This window comes from Beta vulgaris, chromosome 7, assembly GCF_026745355.1.
Source record: "Beta vulgaris subsp. vulgaris cultivar EL10 chromosome 7, EL10.2, whole genome shotgun sequence".
NCBI classification, from domain to species: domain Eukaryota; kingdom Viridiplantae; phylum Streptophyta; class Magnoliopsida; order Caryophyllales; family Amaranthaceae; genus Beta; species Beta vulgaris.
The window spans coordinates 52,242,217-52,261,125 of record NC_079208.1 but is presented as its reverse complement, the minus strand read 5'-3'; the positions used below and the strand labels follow the sequence as shown (position 1 = coordinate 52,261,125).

The 18,909-nt window shown below is 37.7% G+C and overlaps 1 protein-coding gene across 1 annotated transcript; it reads left to right on the top strand.

Moving 5' to 3' along the window:
• Positions 1-8,400: 8,400 nt before the first annotated feature.
• Positions 8,401-10,830, top strand: LOC104899706 (40S ribosomal protein SA). Its single transcript, XM_010686946.4, has 5 exons — positions 8,401-8,622; positions 9,171-9,433; positions 9,535-9,732; positions 9,963-10,194; positions 10,500-10,830. The coding sequence occupies exons 1-5, from the start codon at positions 8,499-8,501 to the stop codon at positions 10,595-10,597; spliced, it is 915 nt and encodes a 304-aa protein (XP_010685248.1). The 5' UTR covers positions 8,401-8,498; the 3' UTR covers positions 10,598-10,830.
• Positions 10,831-18,909: the final 8,079 nt, after the last annotated feature.

Below are 18,909 nucleotides of genomic sequence, written 5' to 3'. Positions count from 1 at the left end.
TCCATATTGAATTATGTCGCATCGACTGTTTAAGTACGTACACGTCTAAACTACGTCGCATCGACTCTGGGAGTGTTACCGCTGCGATGAAATGCAAAGCTTATTAAAATGAAAACATTAACTTACTCCTTAATACAAAAACTAAATTGTAGTGGAAATAAAATATTAACTACAACTCGAAAATCACTATTCACCCCTTTTTATTTAAAACCATTAATTAAGCAATTCATAAATAAACTCTAGAAGGTTCAATAAAACACTTTAAAAGTTCAGAAAACATAGAGTATCCCTTGTATTCCCAAACTCGTGCAGCATCAACAGCATACCTAATCTGCTCCCCATTGAATATCAATGGTTCATCACATGTCAATAAACAAACACAAATGAAAAACTATCAGTTATGCTGAGTACGTACTTAAACAATTAAATAATATACCAAGCATAATCAAAATAATAAGAATCATTCCTAGACATGATACTACGAGAGTATTACATTTTATTACTTTTATAATATAGTTGGCAACGAACGGGCGTCGTCATCTTTCTAGAATCGTCATACAGGCTACTTAATTCTTAATAGACAATTTTCAAACAATTATATAAGCAAAGATTTATAGAGATTGTTATTATTATCTAAACTCTCACTTGCAATAGAAATTTCAAATAACATACATTATCAAAAAATAAAAGAATTAAGAAACTTTAGAGAATATTCACTTTTATTTATTTATTTTGGGGCTCACAATCAGTTGGGAATTGGGATGATATATAATTAAAGAGATAAACATACATCATTAGATAATATCAATTTATAATTTTTTTTATTGAAGCACTACTCACCATATTATGCCTAAAATCTCAATTACCCAGTGAAAATAAATTAAACGACTACTCATAGAATACGCCTATAAAGTATATGTATTTTGAATAAATAAAAAATAACGTAGATCATTGTTTAAAAGGAGAGTTGTTGAATTATCTACCAAATATAAGATTAACATGTCCTACCTCGACATAGTCCTTTTTGGAAAACATTACTCTTTACACTAGAGCAATGCAAATAAAAAATCATAACGCTCATCAATAGTCAACATAAATATTACACACTTAATTAGTTTTTAATATTTTTTGATGTTAATATTAATTTTAATATACTGTGACATTTCATCACGTGCATATAGTGTTATTTTTGCTTATGTGAACCTATCTGAACTAATTTGAACTTATTATTGCTGAAAATAACTTCTAATAAGTTGAACAAAACATAACCTTTATTGAAAAATCTGTCAACTTAAACTATTATAATGAGTTATCGCTATATGTATTGCGTGCATGTAAAATTAACTATTCGATATTACGAAATATCATAAATAAAAAATTATTGTCGCACGCATCACGTGCTTAAAAAGCTAGTATAAGCCAAGGAGGAGCTATGGTGTCCCCTTTAAAAAGTCCTTTTTATCCTTAGCTAAATATACAATTGGATATTCAAATCTTCTACAATATATTCTTTCCTATATTCAATTCTTTCCTACAATATAAATTAAACGAAATAAGCATTAACAAAGTTACTCGACACAATTAGAAAAATGGTTATTTAATTAAAAAAATTAAAAATTTTAATTGACTATAAGACCTTATATCTAAATGTTCATTGCAATTTGTAATCACGTTCCATTAGTTTATAAAACAATAATTATAAATCACACTTTTAGAATTATATTTAGATGAAATTTATTAAGAACAAACCCAAATAATCAACGCACGCATCGTGTGCACAAAAGGCTTGTTGACGATTTCGAAACGTTTTTCAATTATTATGTTATTTAACTAGTAAGTTAAAAAGTACGTTTATTAAATAGAGAGAATGTGAATCGAACAAAGGAAAAAATGACAACTTTAAGTGACACATAAAGTAGTCAGTTCATCCCTACACAATTTGTGAGTTATGCTAGCGTGATATTTTTTACCTTCTCATTCATTCCCCTCCTTTTCTTTTCTCTCTTGATTCCACTAATAACTTCCTTTAGGAAAACTGCAAAAATGGTGATAAAGCCTCTTTAGTTTACTCATATGCGGGATTAGCCCCCTTAAGTTAAAAATGTAAAATTAAACATCTATACAAATATATTAAAAGGTGTGTGAAAGAAGATCTATGTGCAACGTGACACTCTCCTCAAATTTCTAATGCAAATGTTTTATGTCTATATATATGTACTCCTCATTTTTTTTTTAAATGTGTAAGTGCAAGATATCGAACACGTGACCTTTGAAATGAAAAGTAAGAGCTTAACCATCAATACACTATTACTTTGTTGTCTAATGTATAAAATAAAGTATGATGAAGTTTTGTAATAATTATGAATAACTAAAAAGACTTGAACAAGTATATACATTTCTAACACTCTTATTACGTAACTTACAAGAGAATATTGATGTCATATTCTCTTACCACAATTCCTTTTAAGGTATTGTTTTCAAACTTAAAACTTCCAATATTTTTATTTATCATGTCGTAATGGGAATTTTTCAATTTCCTAATGGACAAAAAATACAAAAATAGCCAACTAAATATGAAATTTAAAAATAATAACATATTTAGTTATTGTAACTGACCCGAGGCATCGCTCGGGCTAAAAGAAACTAGTTTATTAGTATATCTAGTAATCTTTTTTGACAAAGTATCAATTTATGATATAGCAAGAATAAGATTTGTATGTAAATAAATTAAGGGGGTTGTTTGGATTCTTAAATTTTAGTTTGAGAAGTGGAAAATTATTCTTTGCTACATCATAAAATGGCCAAAGATTTCCCAACTCTCTACTTCTATGGATATGTTGGTCAATTGAGACTTTGAGACATTAGTGTAAAAATTACCACAGAACTTGTTAAAACAACTAGCCTTTTAAGATCAAGATGGCTCAATATCATATCCCTCATTAGAAAGATAACTTGGAAAATTTTTAGTTAGTCAACTGTGTGATACAAACGAGTAGGAACTTGGATGCAATTGTAAATTTTTCTACATGAAATGGAGCCAAAATATGCAACTTCACAAAGAAGGCAAAAGAATGAGATGATTTTATCCCACATTAAAGAATTTGATCATCTCACCTCAATTAATATAACAACACCACCACAATTTATGCTGTCGAGTTCAGTAGCGTGGGCTTATGACCCAAGTGGGGACATCAAGGTGGTGGAACACGGATCTAGTAAATTGGGTCGGGTCTTGGGCTTGGCTTTATGCTGGCCTGCCCTGTCCAAGTTGGGAGTTGACCCATGGGCCTCGGGCGAAGGCCTGAGTCTCTTGGGTACTAGAGTGGAGGGCACTGCGTGAGGCTGGTTTCACAGAGCAACGACAACCTCCCGCTCCTGTCAGTGGACGGATAACGGGCCGGTGCCTACCGGATCCACTAGTGTCTAGTTGGCTTAGATGTCCATTGGACCATCATTTTTTTTTTGCCTCATTATCCTATTGTTTTTTGGTTGCTTAGAAAGCTAGTACTAATTGGACTGAGTTTATGATAATTTATTGTACATTTACGATAACTTTATCACAAAAATTTTGCTCCCGCTCCTGTCAGTGGACGAATAACGGGCCGGTGCCTACCGGATCCACTAGTGTCCAGTTGGCTTAGATCTCCATTGGACCATCATTTTTTTTGCCTTTTATCCTATTGTTTTTTGGTTGCTTAGAAAGCTAGTATTAATTGGACTGAGATCATGATAATTTATTGTACATTTACGATAACTTTATCACAAAAATTGACTATATCATATAAACATTAACTATACCATATAAACATTGATTATATCATATAAACATTAACTATACCATATAAACATTTACTAAATTAAAAAAAAACAAAACGTCTATATTACAATGCACTATACCATACAAAAATTGACTATACCATACAAACATTTACTATATCATATAAACATTAACTATACCATATAAACATTGACTATACCATACAAAAATTTATTGTACATTTAAGATAACTTTATCACAAAAATTAGGAGTTGGGAGTTGACCCATGGGCCTCGGGCAAAGGCCTGAGTCTCTTGGGTACTAGAGTGGAGGGCACTGCGTGAGGCTGGTTTCACAGAGCAACGACAACCTCCTGCTCCTGTCAGTGGACGGATAACGGGCCGGTGCCTACCGGATCCACTAGTGTCCAGTTGGCTTAGATCTCCATTGGACCATCATTTTTTTTTTTTTTGCCTCATTATCCTATTGTTTTTTGGTTGCTTAGAAAGATAGTATTAATTGGACTGAGTTTATGATAATTTATTGTACATTTACGATAACTTTATCACAAAAATTTTGCTCCCGCTCCTGTCCGTGGACGTATAACGGGCCGGTGCCTACCGGATCCACTAGTGTCTTGTTGGCTTAGATCTCCATTGGACCATCATTTTTTTGCCTTTTATCCTATTGTTTTTTGGTTGCTTAGAAAGCTAGTATTAATTGGACTGAGTTCATGATAATTTATTGTACATTTACGATAACTTTATCACAAAAATTGACTATATCATATAAACATTAACTATACCATATAAACATTGATTATATCATATAAACATTAACTATACCATATAAACATTGACTATATTAAAAAAAACAAAACGTCTATATTACAATGCACTATACCATACAAACATTGACTATATCATATAAACATTAACTATACCATATAAACATTGACTATACCATACAAAAATTTATTGTACATTTAAGATAACTTTATCACAAAAATTGGGAGTTGGGAGTTGACCCATGGGCCTCGGGCGAAGGCCTGAGTCTCTTGGGTACTAGAGTGGAGGGCACTGCGTGAGGCTGGTTTCACAGAGCAACGACAACCTCCTGCTCCTGTCAGTGGACGGATAACGGGCCGGTGCCTACCGGATCCACTAGTGTCCAATTGGCTTAGATCTCCATTGGACCATCATTTTTTTTTGCCTCATTATCCTATTGTTTTTTAGTTTCTTAGAAAGCTAGTACTAATTGGACTGAGTTTATGATAATTTATTGTACATTTACGATAACTTCATCACAAAAATTTTGCTCCCGCTCCTGTCAGTGGACGAATAACGGGCCGGTGCCTACCGGATCCACTAGTGTCCAGTTGGCTTAGATCTCCATTGGACCATCATTTTTTTTGCCTTTTATCCTATTGTTTTTTGGTTGCTTAGAAAGCTACTATTAATTGGACTGAGTTCATGATAATTTATTGTACATTTACGATAACTTTATCACAAAAATTGACTATATCATATAAACATTAACTATACCATATAAACATTGATTATATCATATAAACATTAACTATACCATATAAACATTGACTATATTAAAAAAAACAAAACGTCTGTATTACAATGCACTATACCATACAAAAATTGACTATACCATACAAACATTGACTATATCATATAAACATTAACTATACCATATAAACATTGACTATACCATACAAAAATTTATTGTACATTTAAGATAACTTTATCACAAAAATTGACTATATCATATAAACATTAACTATACCATATAAACATTGATTATATCATATAAACTTTAACTATACCATATAAACATTAACTATATTAAAAAACAAAACGTCTATATTACAATTGACTATACCATACAAAAATTGACTATATCGTATGAACATTAACTATAACTATACCATATGAACATTAACTATATCATATAAACATTAACTATACCATATAAACATTGACTATATTAAAAAACAAAACGTTTATATTACAATTGACTATAAAAAGTTTCCTTATTAAAAGCAACAATTAGCCAAAAAAACTTCTTTCTCTAAATTCTCTGCCTTCTCTCTAAACACAAAACTCCTTTCTCAGCTAACCCTAGGAACTCGCCGGAGTTCCGGCGCCGCATAGTATTCCGGCGAGTTCTCCGGCGAGTTCCTTTTTCAGTTTCCCTTTCAGTTTCCCTTTCAGTTTCCTTTTTAGTTTAATTGGTATCCTCCTCTTCGCGTCGCTTCGAATCGTTCGCTCACCCCTCATGGTCGTCCGGTGAGTTAGCCACCCTAGCGCGCCCCGTCTGCCTTCGGTCGTCGGTGACTTAGTCACCCTTGTTTCAGATCTCGGTTTCCCCCTCCCCTTCTTCGTGGTTGGTTTATTTCGGTCCAGGCTCCCCCTCCCCCATCCCCGGGTTATCAGTTAGTGTCTCCCCTCCCCCTCCCCCGTTTAGTATTTCTTAGTATAGGTCCGGGCTCCCCCTCCCCCATCCCCCGTGGTACCTGTTAGTGTTTCCCCTCCCCCTCTTCTTAGTATAGATTGGGCTTCCCCCTCCCCATCCCCCCTTTAGTGTTCGATCTTCATTGGGCCTCCCCTACCCCCTTCCCCTGCTTAATAGTTTAGGTGTCCCCCTCCCCCATCCCCTCTAGAAAATTGAGTCAGTGTATCCTCTTTTCTTTTTCACTTCATATCCTGTTGTTTAATTTTTTGTCTTGCAGGTTTCTGAAGATTAATCAGCTTTGATAACGGCGTAGGATTATGTTCTGGGATTATTTCCTTTGTCTTGTTTATGTTCCTAGCTTAAGATTTAGTTTAGGTCTATTGAGATCCAGCTATGAATTGGTAAGGGCTCAAGTATTGGGTAAAATGAGAGGTAATGGCTCTAGTAATCTTGGTTTGGTTCGATCTTCTAGATTAGAGAGGCCGTGGTGGGGTCTTCGGATCCGTATTTTGGGTGAATTATTTTATTACAATTCACACCAAGTTCTTGTGATGATTTTCATAGTCATCACACTCAAAAAATGCATCTTGTGGGAGGCCCCCCAATCTAATTTGGGGCAAGTTTCGACCTCCACCCTTTTAGAGTTTCAGTCTCGTGAGACTAAACTCTCGGTACCCTCTAAACAGGGTCAGAAGTTACCAATGGACGTAGCTTCTTTGTTACTTTATTCAGTAAGATCCCAGGAAGCTGTTTCTGTTCAAGGGCTTTGGGATCTGCGGCAATCTATTTTTGAAGATTGTATGGGTGTCGTCTCTCATCAGGTTTCCGTTCATATTGTGTCTTCTTCAACAAGACTTTGTCCCCATCTCGTCCTATCATTGTTCATGCTAAAATTAAGTCGGCCTGGATATGTAATAAGTTGCTTTTGTTCCTTAGAATATGTACGCAAAGAAGCTCGTCTAGCTTCAATTTGCTTTATTTTATGTCCGGTTGTACTACCGCTAGGATGTACTTCCATTTTTATTTAATGCAAATTTTACCCGTTGTCAAAAAAAAAAATTACAATTGACTATACCATACAAAAATTGACTATACCATACACAAGTTGACTATATCACATGAACATTAACTGTACCATACACACATTGACTATACCATACAAAAATTGGCTATACAATACAAAAATTGACTATATCATATAAACATTAACTAAATGAAAAGTCATTGCATCAAATGAAAATTGTTACACACAACATTATTGTGAAACGGTCCGTTAAATTTTGTTGATATACTAATTAGAACATGTTATTAGGCTTGGGCGATATTGGGGGAAGTTTAATGAGAACAAATGATATATTGTTCAATATTATAGTTTGTTATATGCAGTAGTTAGAGCTTGGTGGTTGAATAATGATTCGTAAAGTGAGATAGTAATGACATACTCCTCCGTTTCATTTTACTCGCCACACTTCTCAATTTGTAGAGAAGGGAAATGTAGAGAGTAAAAGAAAAGGGACTCATGTGAGAGGAGAGAGAGTTTATTGCCCAAAAAGGAAGTGTAGCAAGTAATGTGAAACTTCCCACAATAAAAAGTGTAGCGAGTATTATGAAACGGAGGAAGTAGTAGTTTTCAAACCTAATTTTTTAAGTTATTCTAATTTTAGTCGTTAAAAATGACAAATATTTTGATTGTTTTATTACCCATTATTATTTTAAAAATTTAAACAAAATTAATTTTATTAAAAAAATAAGGGTATTATAGTCATTTAATTGGGGATACCATACCTCCCTCTTTCACTTATACTCCTCCGTTTCATTTTACTTGTTACACTTTGATATTTTACACTATTCACAAATTTCACTTTGACCATCATTTACGATTGATATGTATTTTATTAATATGTACTTTTTCTAATTTTTACAAATACAAAACTAAAGATATACGTCCTCAAAGTTTTGCATTGACATGCGTGAAAAGTTTAAATGTGTAGATTAAAATGAAACGGAGGAAATATAATAGTGATGGATAGTTTCTTTCAAATTAGGACGAATATCTCAATGCTCGGATCCTAGGCTGTTGGGTTGACGCAAAAAACACCCGGATACAACATAACCCGAAGAATTAAAAAAGAGGCCCAAATAATGAGCGACATATAAAATCCCTAGGGTTTACCAGTACATAGTGCATAATCTCCTTTTTAAGCTTGACAAAGGCCGCCATCACTCGAATTTCTCTCTTTTCCTCCATACTCAGAGCTCCTTCGCATCATCAAACATGGCGAAGCAATTGACCCAAAAAGAGGCTGATATCCAGATGATGTTAGCTGCCCATGTTCATCTTGGTACCAAAAACTGTGACTTTCAGATGGAACGTTACGTCTACAAGCGCCGTTCTGATGGTATAGATTTTTCTGTCTTTTATTGTTTCTGGGTTTTATGAAATTTTGTGTTTTGTAATATTAAATGTGTTTGAATGAGAATTTCGTACTGATTATGTAATGAGATCTGTTAATGGGTTTTTGCTGTTTTGTGTTGATTTTTTATTATGTTGTTGGTTTTAATGATTAATGGATTCGGGATATGGGAATTTGAATTATGGGTTTTTCAATTTTGTACAAAAAAAAATGTGATTTTTATGTTTTTTGAGGTAATTATATGGGTTAATCGAGTTCATGTTATTGTTTATGCTCAATTGATGTTTGTTGATTAGATGTAAATGTTGTGGCTGTTTTGATCTAATTGTAAATTAGTGGGTGATTTATTATGAGAAAATATGAGGACTATAATCGAGTTATAGTGATCCATGAAAAAATTAACATCTAATTGGTCTGTAAATTAAATTTATGCAACTGTCTTCCTTACATAGTTTATATACGGGGATGTAAAGTCGGCTTAAGCATGTAATTTGGCTAGAGAATGATTATTTTTGGATTGGTTATGCATATAGGTATTCACATCATAAACCTTGCTAAGACATGGGAAAAGCTTCAAATGGCTGCTAGGGTTATTGTAGCAATTGAAAACCCACAGGACATCATTGTTCAATCTGCTAGACCATATGGTCAGAGGGCTGTTCTTAAGTTTGCTCAGTACACTGGAGCTCACGCAATTGCCGGAAGGCACACACCTGGTACATTCACTAACCAGCTTCAGACCTCTTTCAGCGAGCCTCGTCTTCTGATCCTAACTGACCCCAGGACTGATCATCAGGTGATGCATGGAATCTAGATTGGTGCCAATTGTATGATGTTGGTAATTCTTGTAGTATTATATACTGATCAATTTTTCTTTTTGAAATGTGTATCTTGCAGCCTATTAAGGAAGCTGCCCTTGGAAACATTCCCACAATTGCCTTCTGTGACACTGATTCTCCCATGCGTTACGTGGATATTGGTATCCCTGCTAACAACAAAGGAAAACACAGCATCGGTTGTTTGTTCTGGCTTTTGGCTCGTATGGTGTTGCAGATGCGTGGAACCCTTCGTCCAGGGCACAGCTGGGATGTTATGGTATGTGTGCAATTACAAAGGATTTTTGTTTTCCCATGTTATATACTGTAGTTTCTGGGACACTTTAATATATATGATTGTAATGTGTTGTATTTTCAGAGTAGTGTAATGTGTTGTATTTTCAGAGTAGTGTAATGTGTTGTATTTTCAGAGTAAGGTCCTAAAAGTTCGGCTGAGAAGTTTCTGTGCTTGTCCTTGTTTCTTTATCTGTATGTGGCTGCTTTGTGCAGGTTGATCTATTTTTCTTCAGAGAAGCTGAAGATACCAAGGATCAAGAAGAGGAAGAAATTGCTGCTGTTACAGATTTTGGAAACATCGAGTATGGTGGCGGTGCAATGGCTGCTCTTGGATCTGATCAATGGGCTGCACTACCCGACCATTGGGGGGCCACCCCTGAAGTCGCTGCTGCTCCAGCTGTGGCTCCAGTTGCTGGTGCTGACTGGACTGCAGCAGCAGCTCCAGGTAAATCTTTGTTCTTATTGTTGTGCTGTGCATTGTGTTGGAGATTGGTGTAATATTTCACTCTGAAGTTCCTTGAAAAGAAATGACATTCTTTGATGATTTAAGATAGCAACATAAAATTTTATCCTCTTGACATCTTGCTATGCTTTATACATTATATATACATTGTCTGCATTTATGAACATATAAAGTTTTGCTTAGTTTTTTTTTTTCTCTATGTGTTTAGAATAATCTTCACGATTATGAATTACATGCAACTACATGAATTAGTTTTTGCCAAGGTTTTAATGGATTCCTTCTTGCAGCTGCTGATCATGGTTGGGATGAGGTTGTTCCACCACCAATGGCAGGAGCTCCTATTATCAGCTCAGATGCTCCACCGGCAGCCACTGGCTGGGAGTAAGAAATCCGCCCTGTTGGGTTTTAGAATTTTTGTGTATCAGAAACTGTTGGGAAAGCCAAATTATGGGACGGAGCTTTAGCTTTAAGATGAGTTTAGATGTAGATGCTTAGTTCAAGGGCAAATCTTATTGTTTTTTTTTTCCGAAATCTTTTTGCTCTACTTTGTGTGAAATATTGGGTTCCAAAATTTCAGCAGATAGTATTATGCTTTATATTATCTTCCTGATTGTCTTATCCCTCTCTTCCTATTAGTGTTGCTATGATGGTGGCATATCTTGATGCCCTTTTGTTCAATTGTGCCTATTCTTAATGATTTGGAAAAACCAACAGTAGTGCTATTAGATTTGTGCTGTTTTTGGTCGTTTGATAATTTGATTTTCCGTTTTCGATCGGCTGTTAAATTTGAGATAGAAAAGGACACATTTTAGGCTATAGAGCAGATTTATATTTACTGTACCGTTCTTAACATGAGAACTTCTTTACAACCTTGTGCTAAACGCAAGTACAAGTTACCTTTTACTGTATTAGGTTCATTTTTTTTTTTTTTTTTGCATCTTCCAATTAAAAGAACGTATACATCTTACTAATGCTAGTGGAATGCAAAGAAATGTAAAAGTACGTTGCTAAAAAAAAGAATCTATAGATGGTGATAGAACGAACATCCAAGTGTATTGATGCGTCGTGAGCAAGAGTGTATTGATGCGTCGTGAGCAAGATTTAAGACTTTTGTACGCTCTCAACTTAAGAGTGTTTGGTTTGGCAGAAATTGAAAAAAAGGACTTGTTGAATGGTGTTAAATGGTGTGAAGAAAACGTTTTCCTTCTCAAAGGAAAGAAAGTCACATCCAATCTCGTGACCACCCTTCTATTGTTTTTCTTTCAATTACGTCATATCAAACGGAGTCGAAGTTTTCATGCAAAGAACATGATAAAGAGTCATTCACTTACATGATTACATTTTTGTTTTCTATTGGAATATATTTTTGCAACGATCATTTTTCATTAGGGATCGGTTTGGTTGGACGTTAAACATTTGTCAAAGATCATTTCTCATTAGGGCTCTCTTTTCCTCTCTTTTCAATTTTACATTGTTTGATTTGCAAAAGAGTGTAAAATCATTTTATCTTGGAGTAAAATTACTCTCTCAATGATTGAAAATCCTTTTTCCTTTCAATATGAAAGGAAAACTGTTTTCCTTCTCTCTCTTATATACTCCTCTCACTATCTCGTTACTTTTCCTTTTTTATTTTCATCTTTTTTTTTTAATCATTTTTCTTACATGGAACCAAACAACGAAAAACTAATTTTGGAAATGTGTTTTCCGTTGTTAATTGTTTTTCATGAAAATCATCCTACGCTGAAAATGTTTTACGTTGAAAATGTTTTACGCTGAAAATGTTTTACGCCCAATCAAACGGAGCCTAAACGTTTGTCCTCCAACGAACATCAATCTATATACAAAATACATGGTTGGACAACAATTATCTCACTAGAATGTGAGGCCACCTGGTTCGAGTTTGTTCTTATCTTTCTTCGGCGGTTTCTTCACCGACTCCAGAAACACCAAATTCCAGCTCACAAAATCACTGGTCAGTGACACCTGGCCCACCGCATGTACACCGGTTGTCATTTCCTTCCTCATCCGGTAAATTTCCTCAACTCTCAATCCTCAATCTGCTTATTTAAAGTTTTCACTGCACCAAAAAATTACTCGGTACTACCTTAACTCGCTTATTTCCAACGTAACTACTGTAATAAATTCCCCTGTAATTTTCTCCACAACCTATATAAATGCAATATGAGTTTTTCTGGGCACCAAACTAGTAATAGTGAGGGCATGCCAGTTCGTTCGGTTCACAAAAGAATGGGTGTTCTTCTTAGTACGCCACCTTCTAACCTCCCACCTTTACCTAATATTGAGTGGTCTCATTCCGTGGTGGGCCGGTTTTTCGACTTCGTTCCTCCAAACACTAGTTTAGTGGCTAATATTGTTAATAACCACTGGCATACTCGTGGGTCTATTCGTGTTTTGCGAACGGGGGTCTATTTCATTTTTGAATGTCAAGATCCGCGTGACAGTGCGGAGCTCCTCCGCAAGCATACTACGGTGATTGATGGTAAGCTTATTACCTTTCGAGCTAGTTCCCCCAATCAAGTTCCCTCGAGTATTAATTTTAGTTTGGCCACCCTTTGGGTGCGTATCCACAATCTGCCATGGCGGTTTTTGGAACCTGCATGGACGTCTCATATCCTGTCCCACGTCGGGGTGGTGGAATATGTGGACGATACCGGGCCGAGGATTACACCGGAGGCTTTTTTGCGCGCAAAGTTAGTAGTGGATTTGTCAAGGCCGCTTATACCTGGTTGTTTTCTGCCTTTGGGTGATGGCCAAGTTGTTTGGGTTTATTTTAGGTATGAAGGGGTGTTTAAATATTGTAAACAATGCGGTTGTGTGGGACATCATACTGGTCGATGTCCGATGTCTGCTTATGATGCACACCATTTCCTTCATCGTCGATTCACGGAGTTTGAGCATGATGGAATGACCATCATGTTTGGTCCTATGGGTATTCCACTTTACACAAACATTATTCGTGGGTTGCCAGATCGTTTTATTTACAGGAATGATCGTGTCGATTTAACCTGTCATGTGCCTGATCACGATCCCTATATTTTTGCTGAAAGACATGTTGATGTTCATGTTGTGGACTCGTCGGATGAGGATTATGTGGAGGTGGCAAGTTCTCAACCTTCGATGGAACCACCAAATTTACCTTCTCAGGCTAATAATCCATCAACTCATGAGTCGGATCACCATACTAACCCTCCCACCTCGTATTCGCGGGGTTCGCCGACAGTGTCACTCAACTTCTTTCACCTGCCACCAGCAGCCACGAGGTGTTACCACCTCCTGGACATCGCTTAGGTGGGGATGACCTTATATATGGAAGAATAGGGGGCTCTTCTCCCCTGCGAGATGGCCATGGGCCGTCGAATGCAGCCATTCCTTCTTCTCATTCTTCTGCCGCTGTTCCATTAGACGAAGGGCGAGCTAGGGGGGCTCGGTTTCCTTTTCGTCGCCATCTGGGAATTACTACGCGGCCTCCAACAGCCTTTCGTGTCAGCCTTGATCAGGAGGATATTTATGCGACTACAAATAATGAAGCATCGGGCTCTGGTAATCCTTCTCCTCTTCGGGTTCCTTCTAGGGATGTTGGGACTCTTGAAGCATTAATTCAACAAGGATGGTTTACTAATCCTCCGCCCGACCCTGATGAAGCTGGACCTAGTGCGTGGCTACGCCTTCATCCACCTCCGCAGTCGGTTCAAGAGGATACGTCTTCCAACTCCGATGGACCTTGTGGTGGTTCGGCACATCTTCGTGCCATACATGACGGGCCCAAGTGTTTTTTTTGCGGGAAACAAGCGTTGCATGGAACCTTTGCAGCATACTTTATCAGTTGAGGGCACGACATTTGGGCGTGGAACCTGGATTGGAGATTACTTCTAAGAAAAGGCAAGCTGTAACTTTAGCACCTATGCCTGCTGGCAAATGGATTTTCAAGAGGCAGCGAAGTACTGGTGGGGATTTGCAGACAGACAACATTGATTACCAATTCTCGTTGGTTGTAAAAGTGGCTGACGATTCGACTAGGGTGGTGACTGTCCCAGACCAGTCACCAATTTCACCATGAACATACTGTCGTTAAATTGTCGGGGGTTGAACTCCAGTGACGCCCCGATAATTCCGTATATATACTGGTTGTTAGCTACAGTTAAGCCCATGTTTTTGTTTTTGCAAGAAACCAAGTGTTCTCTCTCTCATGTACAATCCTTGTTACATAGTACTAAACCACGTACTGTAGTAGGTGTAGATGCTCTAGGTTCCAGCGGTGGGTTGGTTGTTGTATCGTGGGCTCCTTTTGTTGTTAACGTACTTAGTTCCAGCTGTAATTATATCTTCTGTAAAATCTCAGCTAATAATGGAATGATCTGGTACGTTTTGTTTTTGTACGGAGAATCGCGCCAAGAATTTCGTCCTTTATTATGGGATCAATTGTTACATTTGTTAGAGCCATATCCTGACTTCGTCGTTATTGGGGATATAAATCAACTTGATCATTATGGGGATAAGTTGGGTGGCGCTACTATTATTAGGGGATGGGAAGAGTTTACCAATTGGAAGCATACTCTGCAACTACAGGATATTCCCTTTGTTGGGCCTCGGTTCACTTGGACAAACAACAGGGATGGTGTGGATTTAATCATGGAACGTCTTGATCGAGTCTATGCTTTCCAACTTGGAATGAACGATATCCACTTGGTATATTAAAAACTTTCCTATTCTGCATTCTGATCATGCAGCTATCTTTACCAAAAGAGCGCACCCCAATGCCATCGTCGGCCATATCAGTTTGAAAATTGGTGCCTCTTACACCCTGATTTACCTCACATTATCTCTTCTGTATGGCGCATTCCCATAGCTGGGTCAACAATGTACCAGTTTACAAAACATCTTTCCATCTTTCGCACTAAGATTAGGCGATGGTGCCTGGATCATAAAGTTGTTTGGGGAATTGATTGGAAAGACCTTTCTGCAAAGTTAGCGGCCAATGCAACGCATATTTCCTCTCTTCGTCAAGGTAACGCCTTCATGCTCCAACGTCAGCAGGAGTTAGATAAGGCGGCTTTAGCACACTCTTACTGGTCGCAACGTTCTAAAGACAAATATGTTCAAATGGGAGACCTACCAACTAAGTTCTTCTATAATAGGATGCGACAAAAACAACGATCAGCATATATCTACCTACTGCGGACAGCAGATGATCAATGGACTGAGGATGGTCCTACCATAGTGAATACTATTTTACATCACTTCAGGGTTGCTTATGGTCCCTCACAGGTGTCTAATGCCTCTGACCAGATCCAAGATGAGGCCATAGATTTAGTACTTCGCGAATTAAATTTACCTCATCTTTCTCTTTCACAACAACAACAGCTCATTCGGCCTTTCTCTCAGGATGAAGTGCATGAGGGAATGTTTGGTATTGGTCAGGGAAAATCTCCTGGGTTGGATGGCTCTACGGCTGAGTTTTTCAAACATCACTGGGTCTCCCTTGGAACTGAGGTGTTCCAAGCTATTAATCACTTCTTCACAATCGAATTCTTACTTCATGAGTGGAACCAGACGCTGATTGTATTGTTGCCCAAAGGACAGAATCCGGAGGATGTGACACAATTTCGGCCAATTAGTTTATGTAACACAATTTATAAATGTGTTTCGAAGTGTCTGGTCAATCGATTACGACCGTTGCTCTCTGATCTTATCACTGACTATCAGAGTGCCTTCATACCTGGACGACATATGGATGACAACATTTTGATCAGTCATGAGTTAACCCATGTTCTGAATAAACATCGACACGGTAATGTTTATCTAGCGGCTCTCAAAATTGACATGAATAAGGCATATGACCGGGTTAACTGGAGGTTTTCTTTAAAAGTTCTTCAAGCCTATGGGTTCCCTGCACAGTGGATACAGTTGATTAGTCAATGTATATCTACAGTGACATATCGCATCCTGGTTAATGGACAGGTTACAGAGTCCTTTCCTTCCCATTGTGGTCTCCGCAGGGTGACCCTATCTCCATATCTGTTTTTGTTTGTATGGATATCTTTCTCGCATGATAATGCTACGGATATTAGACTCTTCGACGGTTTTCGAGCTCACAGGTACACCCCTTCTATATCCCATCTGTTTTTTGCTGACGATGCTCTTCTTTTCTTTAAAGCGTCGACTACTTCCTGTACGCAAGTGTCCTCCCTCCTTGCTCGCTTCTGCCATATCTCTGGTCAAATGCTCAGTTTACGCAAGGCATTTGTTAAATTTAGCCCAAATGTTTCCGAGGACATGGGTCAGGAATACAAACGTATCCTGCAATTGGACGCTAAAGATTCCCTGGGCACATACCTTGGCACTCCTGTGGATATTCAAGGGAAGAAAATTCAGCACTTCACCTTTTTATTAGATAAAATTTCTCAGCGTATAACTGCGTGGAATCATTCACCAATTTCGCAAGCTGGGAAATTAATTCTCATTAATTCAGTCCTCATTGCTTCTATCGCCCACATCCTTTCCGTCTTCTTGATTCCCACAACAATCACTAATAAGTTGGATGCGATGCTTGCACGATTCTTCTGGTCAAATTGCTCTGGTAAAGGCATTGCTTGGAAAAGCAAGGATCTCTTGCATTTACAAAAGGACGCTGGGGGCCTAGGCTTACGTAGTGTTGCGGTGCATAATCGTTCCCTTCTAATGAAGAAAGTTTGGCGTATTCATAGGAATTCCAATGGCCTCATCAGTAAAGTATTTGCTGATCAAACACTGGGCCCAGGTTCATCGATAGCTACACTGCGTCCTATGTGGAGTCAATGTTCTTGGGGTGCGCGAGGTCTAATTCAAGCTGAGAAAGTGCTCTTAACAAATTACGTTTGGAAAACTGGATCTAATTCTAGATTACTTGCTGGAAAGGAGAGATGGGTTCATGGGAGGATTCCCATCTTTCGGGATAATGTTTCTCTTCGCACTGCTGCTACTGTCTCCATTGCTTCTCTTTTGTTGCCTCACCAACAAGGCTGGAATGTTTCCCGGCTTCATTCACTCTTTCAGTCTAGTACGGTTCATGATATACGTGCTCTTGAGTTTCCAAGACTCACAATCCAAGATGACATTTCTATTTGGCCGTTTACCACATCGGGCCATTATACTACCAAATCTGGCTACTACCTCCTCTCTCGACATACCGACATTTACAGCATGACCTCCCCTCTTAATTCGAAGTTCTTTCGGATTTTATGGGGTTGCGCATCATGCCAAAATGGAAACTTTTCCTCTGGAAATTGTTCCACACAGGTTAGCAACAACAGCAACCTTTCGTACCGTGGTCTGGCTATTCAGATGGTTGTCCAAGCTGCAACTTGAACCTGAGACAGCCAACACCTTTTCCGCTTTTGTCATCTCACCACGTAGTGTGCAAACTAGCCAACTAATATTATTTCAACTCAACTCCCCTTGTGACTTTAAAGATTGGCTCATTGCTGGATACACTATTTCTACCAGCAGGATGGATACAATGGCATCGTCTTCCTTGTTTGTGGCTACTTTATGGGCTATTTGGCAGGGTCGAAATCAAAAGGTTTTCAACGGAATAACACCTGATCTTGCTTTGCTCCGTTCACTTCAGGACAAAGGAGTCCAACAACACTTCACCTTTCTGTCTACTCCTGTTCCTCAGCCTAGTTTGTTGCAGGAGGCACCAGGTCCTCCAGAGTTCCTTTTCGCACATTTTGGGTTATCTTTCTGCGGGATACCACAGTTACATATACAAGTGGATGGGTCCTGGAAGAAGTCCTCTTCTTTGGCTGGTATTGCCTGGGTTGTTGATCACGTTAGTCCTAATACAAGGGAGGGGGAAGGAAGCTGCATTTATGCTGAGTCCGCACTGGTTGCGGAAGCACAGGCTTGTCTGGGGGCGTTGCTTTGGGCTCAAGCTCGTGGTTATTGTAAAATTTTGATCTATACAGACTCTGAAGTACTGGTCCGGAGTCTACTGCATCAGGCCACACAACCTATTTCAATTGCCTGGACGCTCAACGACATTCGCTGCCTGGGACAACAACTCCACTGGTGTCGGATTATTAAAGCTACTCGGCAACATGTGCAGCGGGCACATGCACTGGCCAATCATGTCCGCCTAGGACATATACCAATAGTCACTCTGTAGTTAGTTGTCAAGTTTTAGTTTGTGTTTTTGTACGTTTTCCCGATGTCCAAAAAAAAAAAAAAAAAAAACAATTATCTCACTGTCGAACAATAGATGGTTCCTGAAATACCCAAAAAATTTCAAATGTCCTAAAGTGGAAAGAAAAATATATATTGATCAATGCAGATTCTTTTTGATCGAGTCCTACGGATCTTTGCACTACATTGTACATTTATGATTTATATAGACCTCAAACCTCATCACCTATTTCCAGGTGAAGATAGCAAAATCTTATACTATATATATCATATGCGGTCCTTGGTATTGGAACGATTCTTATTAGCCATTCCATATATGCAATTTAAATGAATTTTTTTTGAGTGAGAAATGTGTGGGCATGGGGGCATGGGTTGATGAAAAAAAGAGGTGAAGTAGGACATTTTGTCATATTAATAAATCTTAGGTGAAAGTAGCTAGATAAATAGATTATTATTAGTTTATGTATATATTATTATTTTTATTCGATTAGTATAGTAAAAGTACATTCTTTA

Coding starts and splice junctions, on each gene's coding strand:
- LOC104899706 (XM_010686946.4), top strand. CDS start 8,499: ATGGCGAAGCAATTGACCCAAAAAGAGGCTGATATCCAGATGATGTTA. Junction 8,623..9,170: donor CTACAAGCGCCGTTCTGATG/GTATAGATTTTT, acceptor TTATGCATATAG/GTATTCACATCATAAACCTT. Junction 9,733..9,962: donor GGCACAGCTGGGATGTTATG/GTATGTGTGCAA, acceptor TGCTTTGTGCAG/GTTGATCTATTTTTCTTCAG.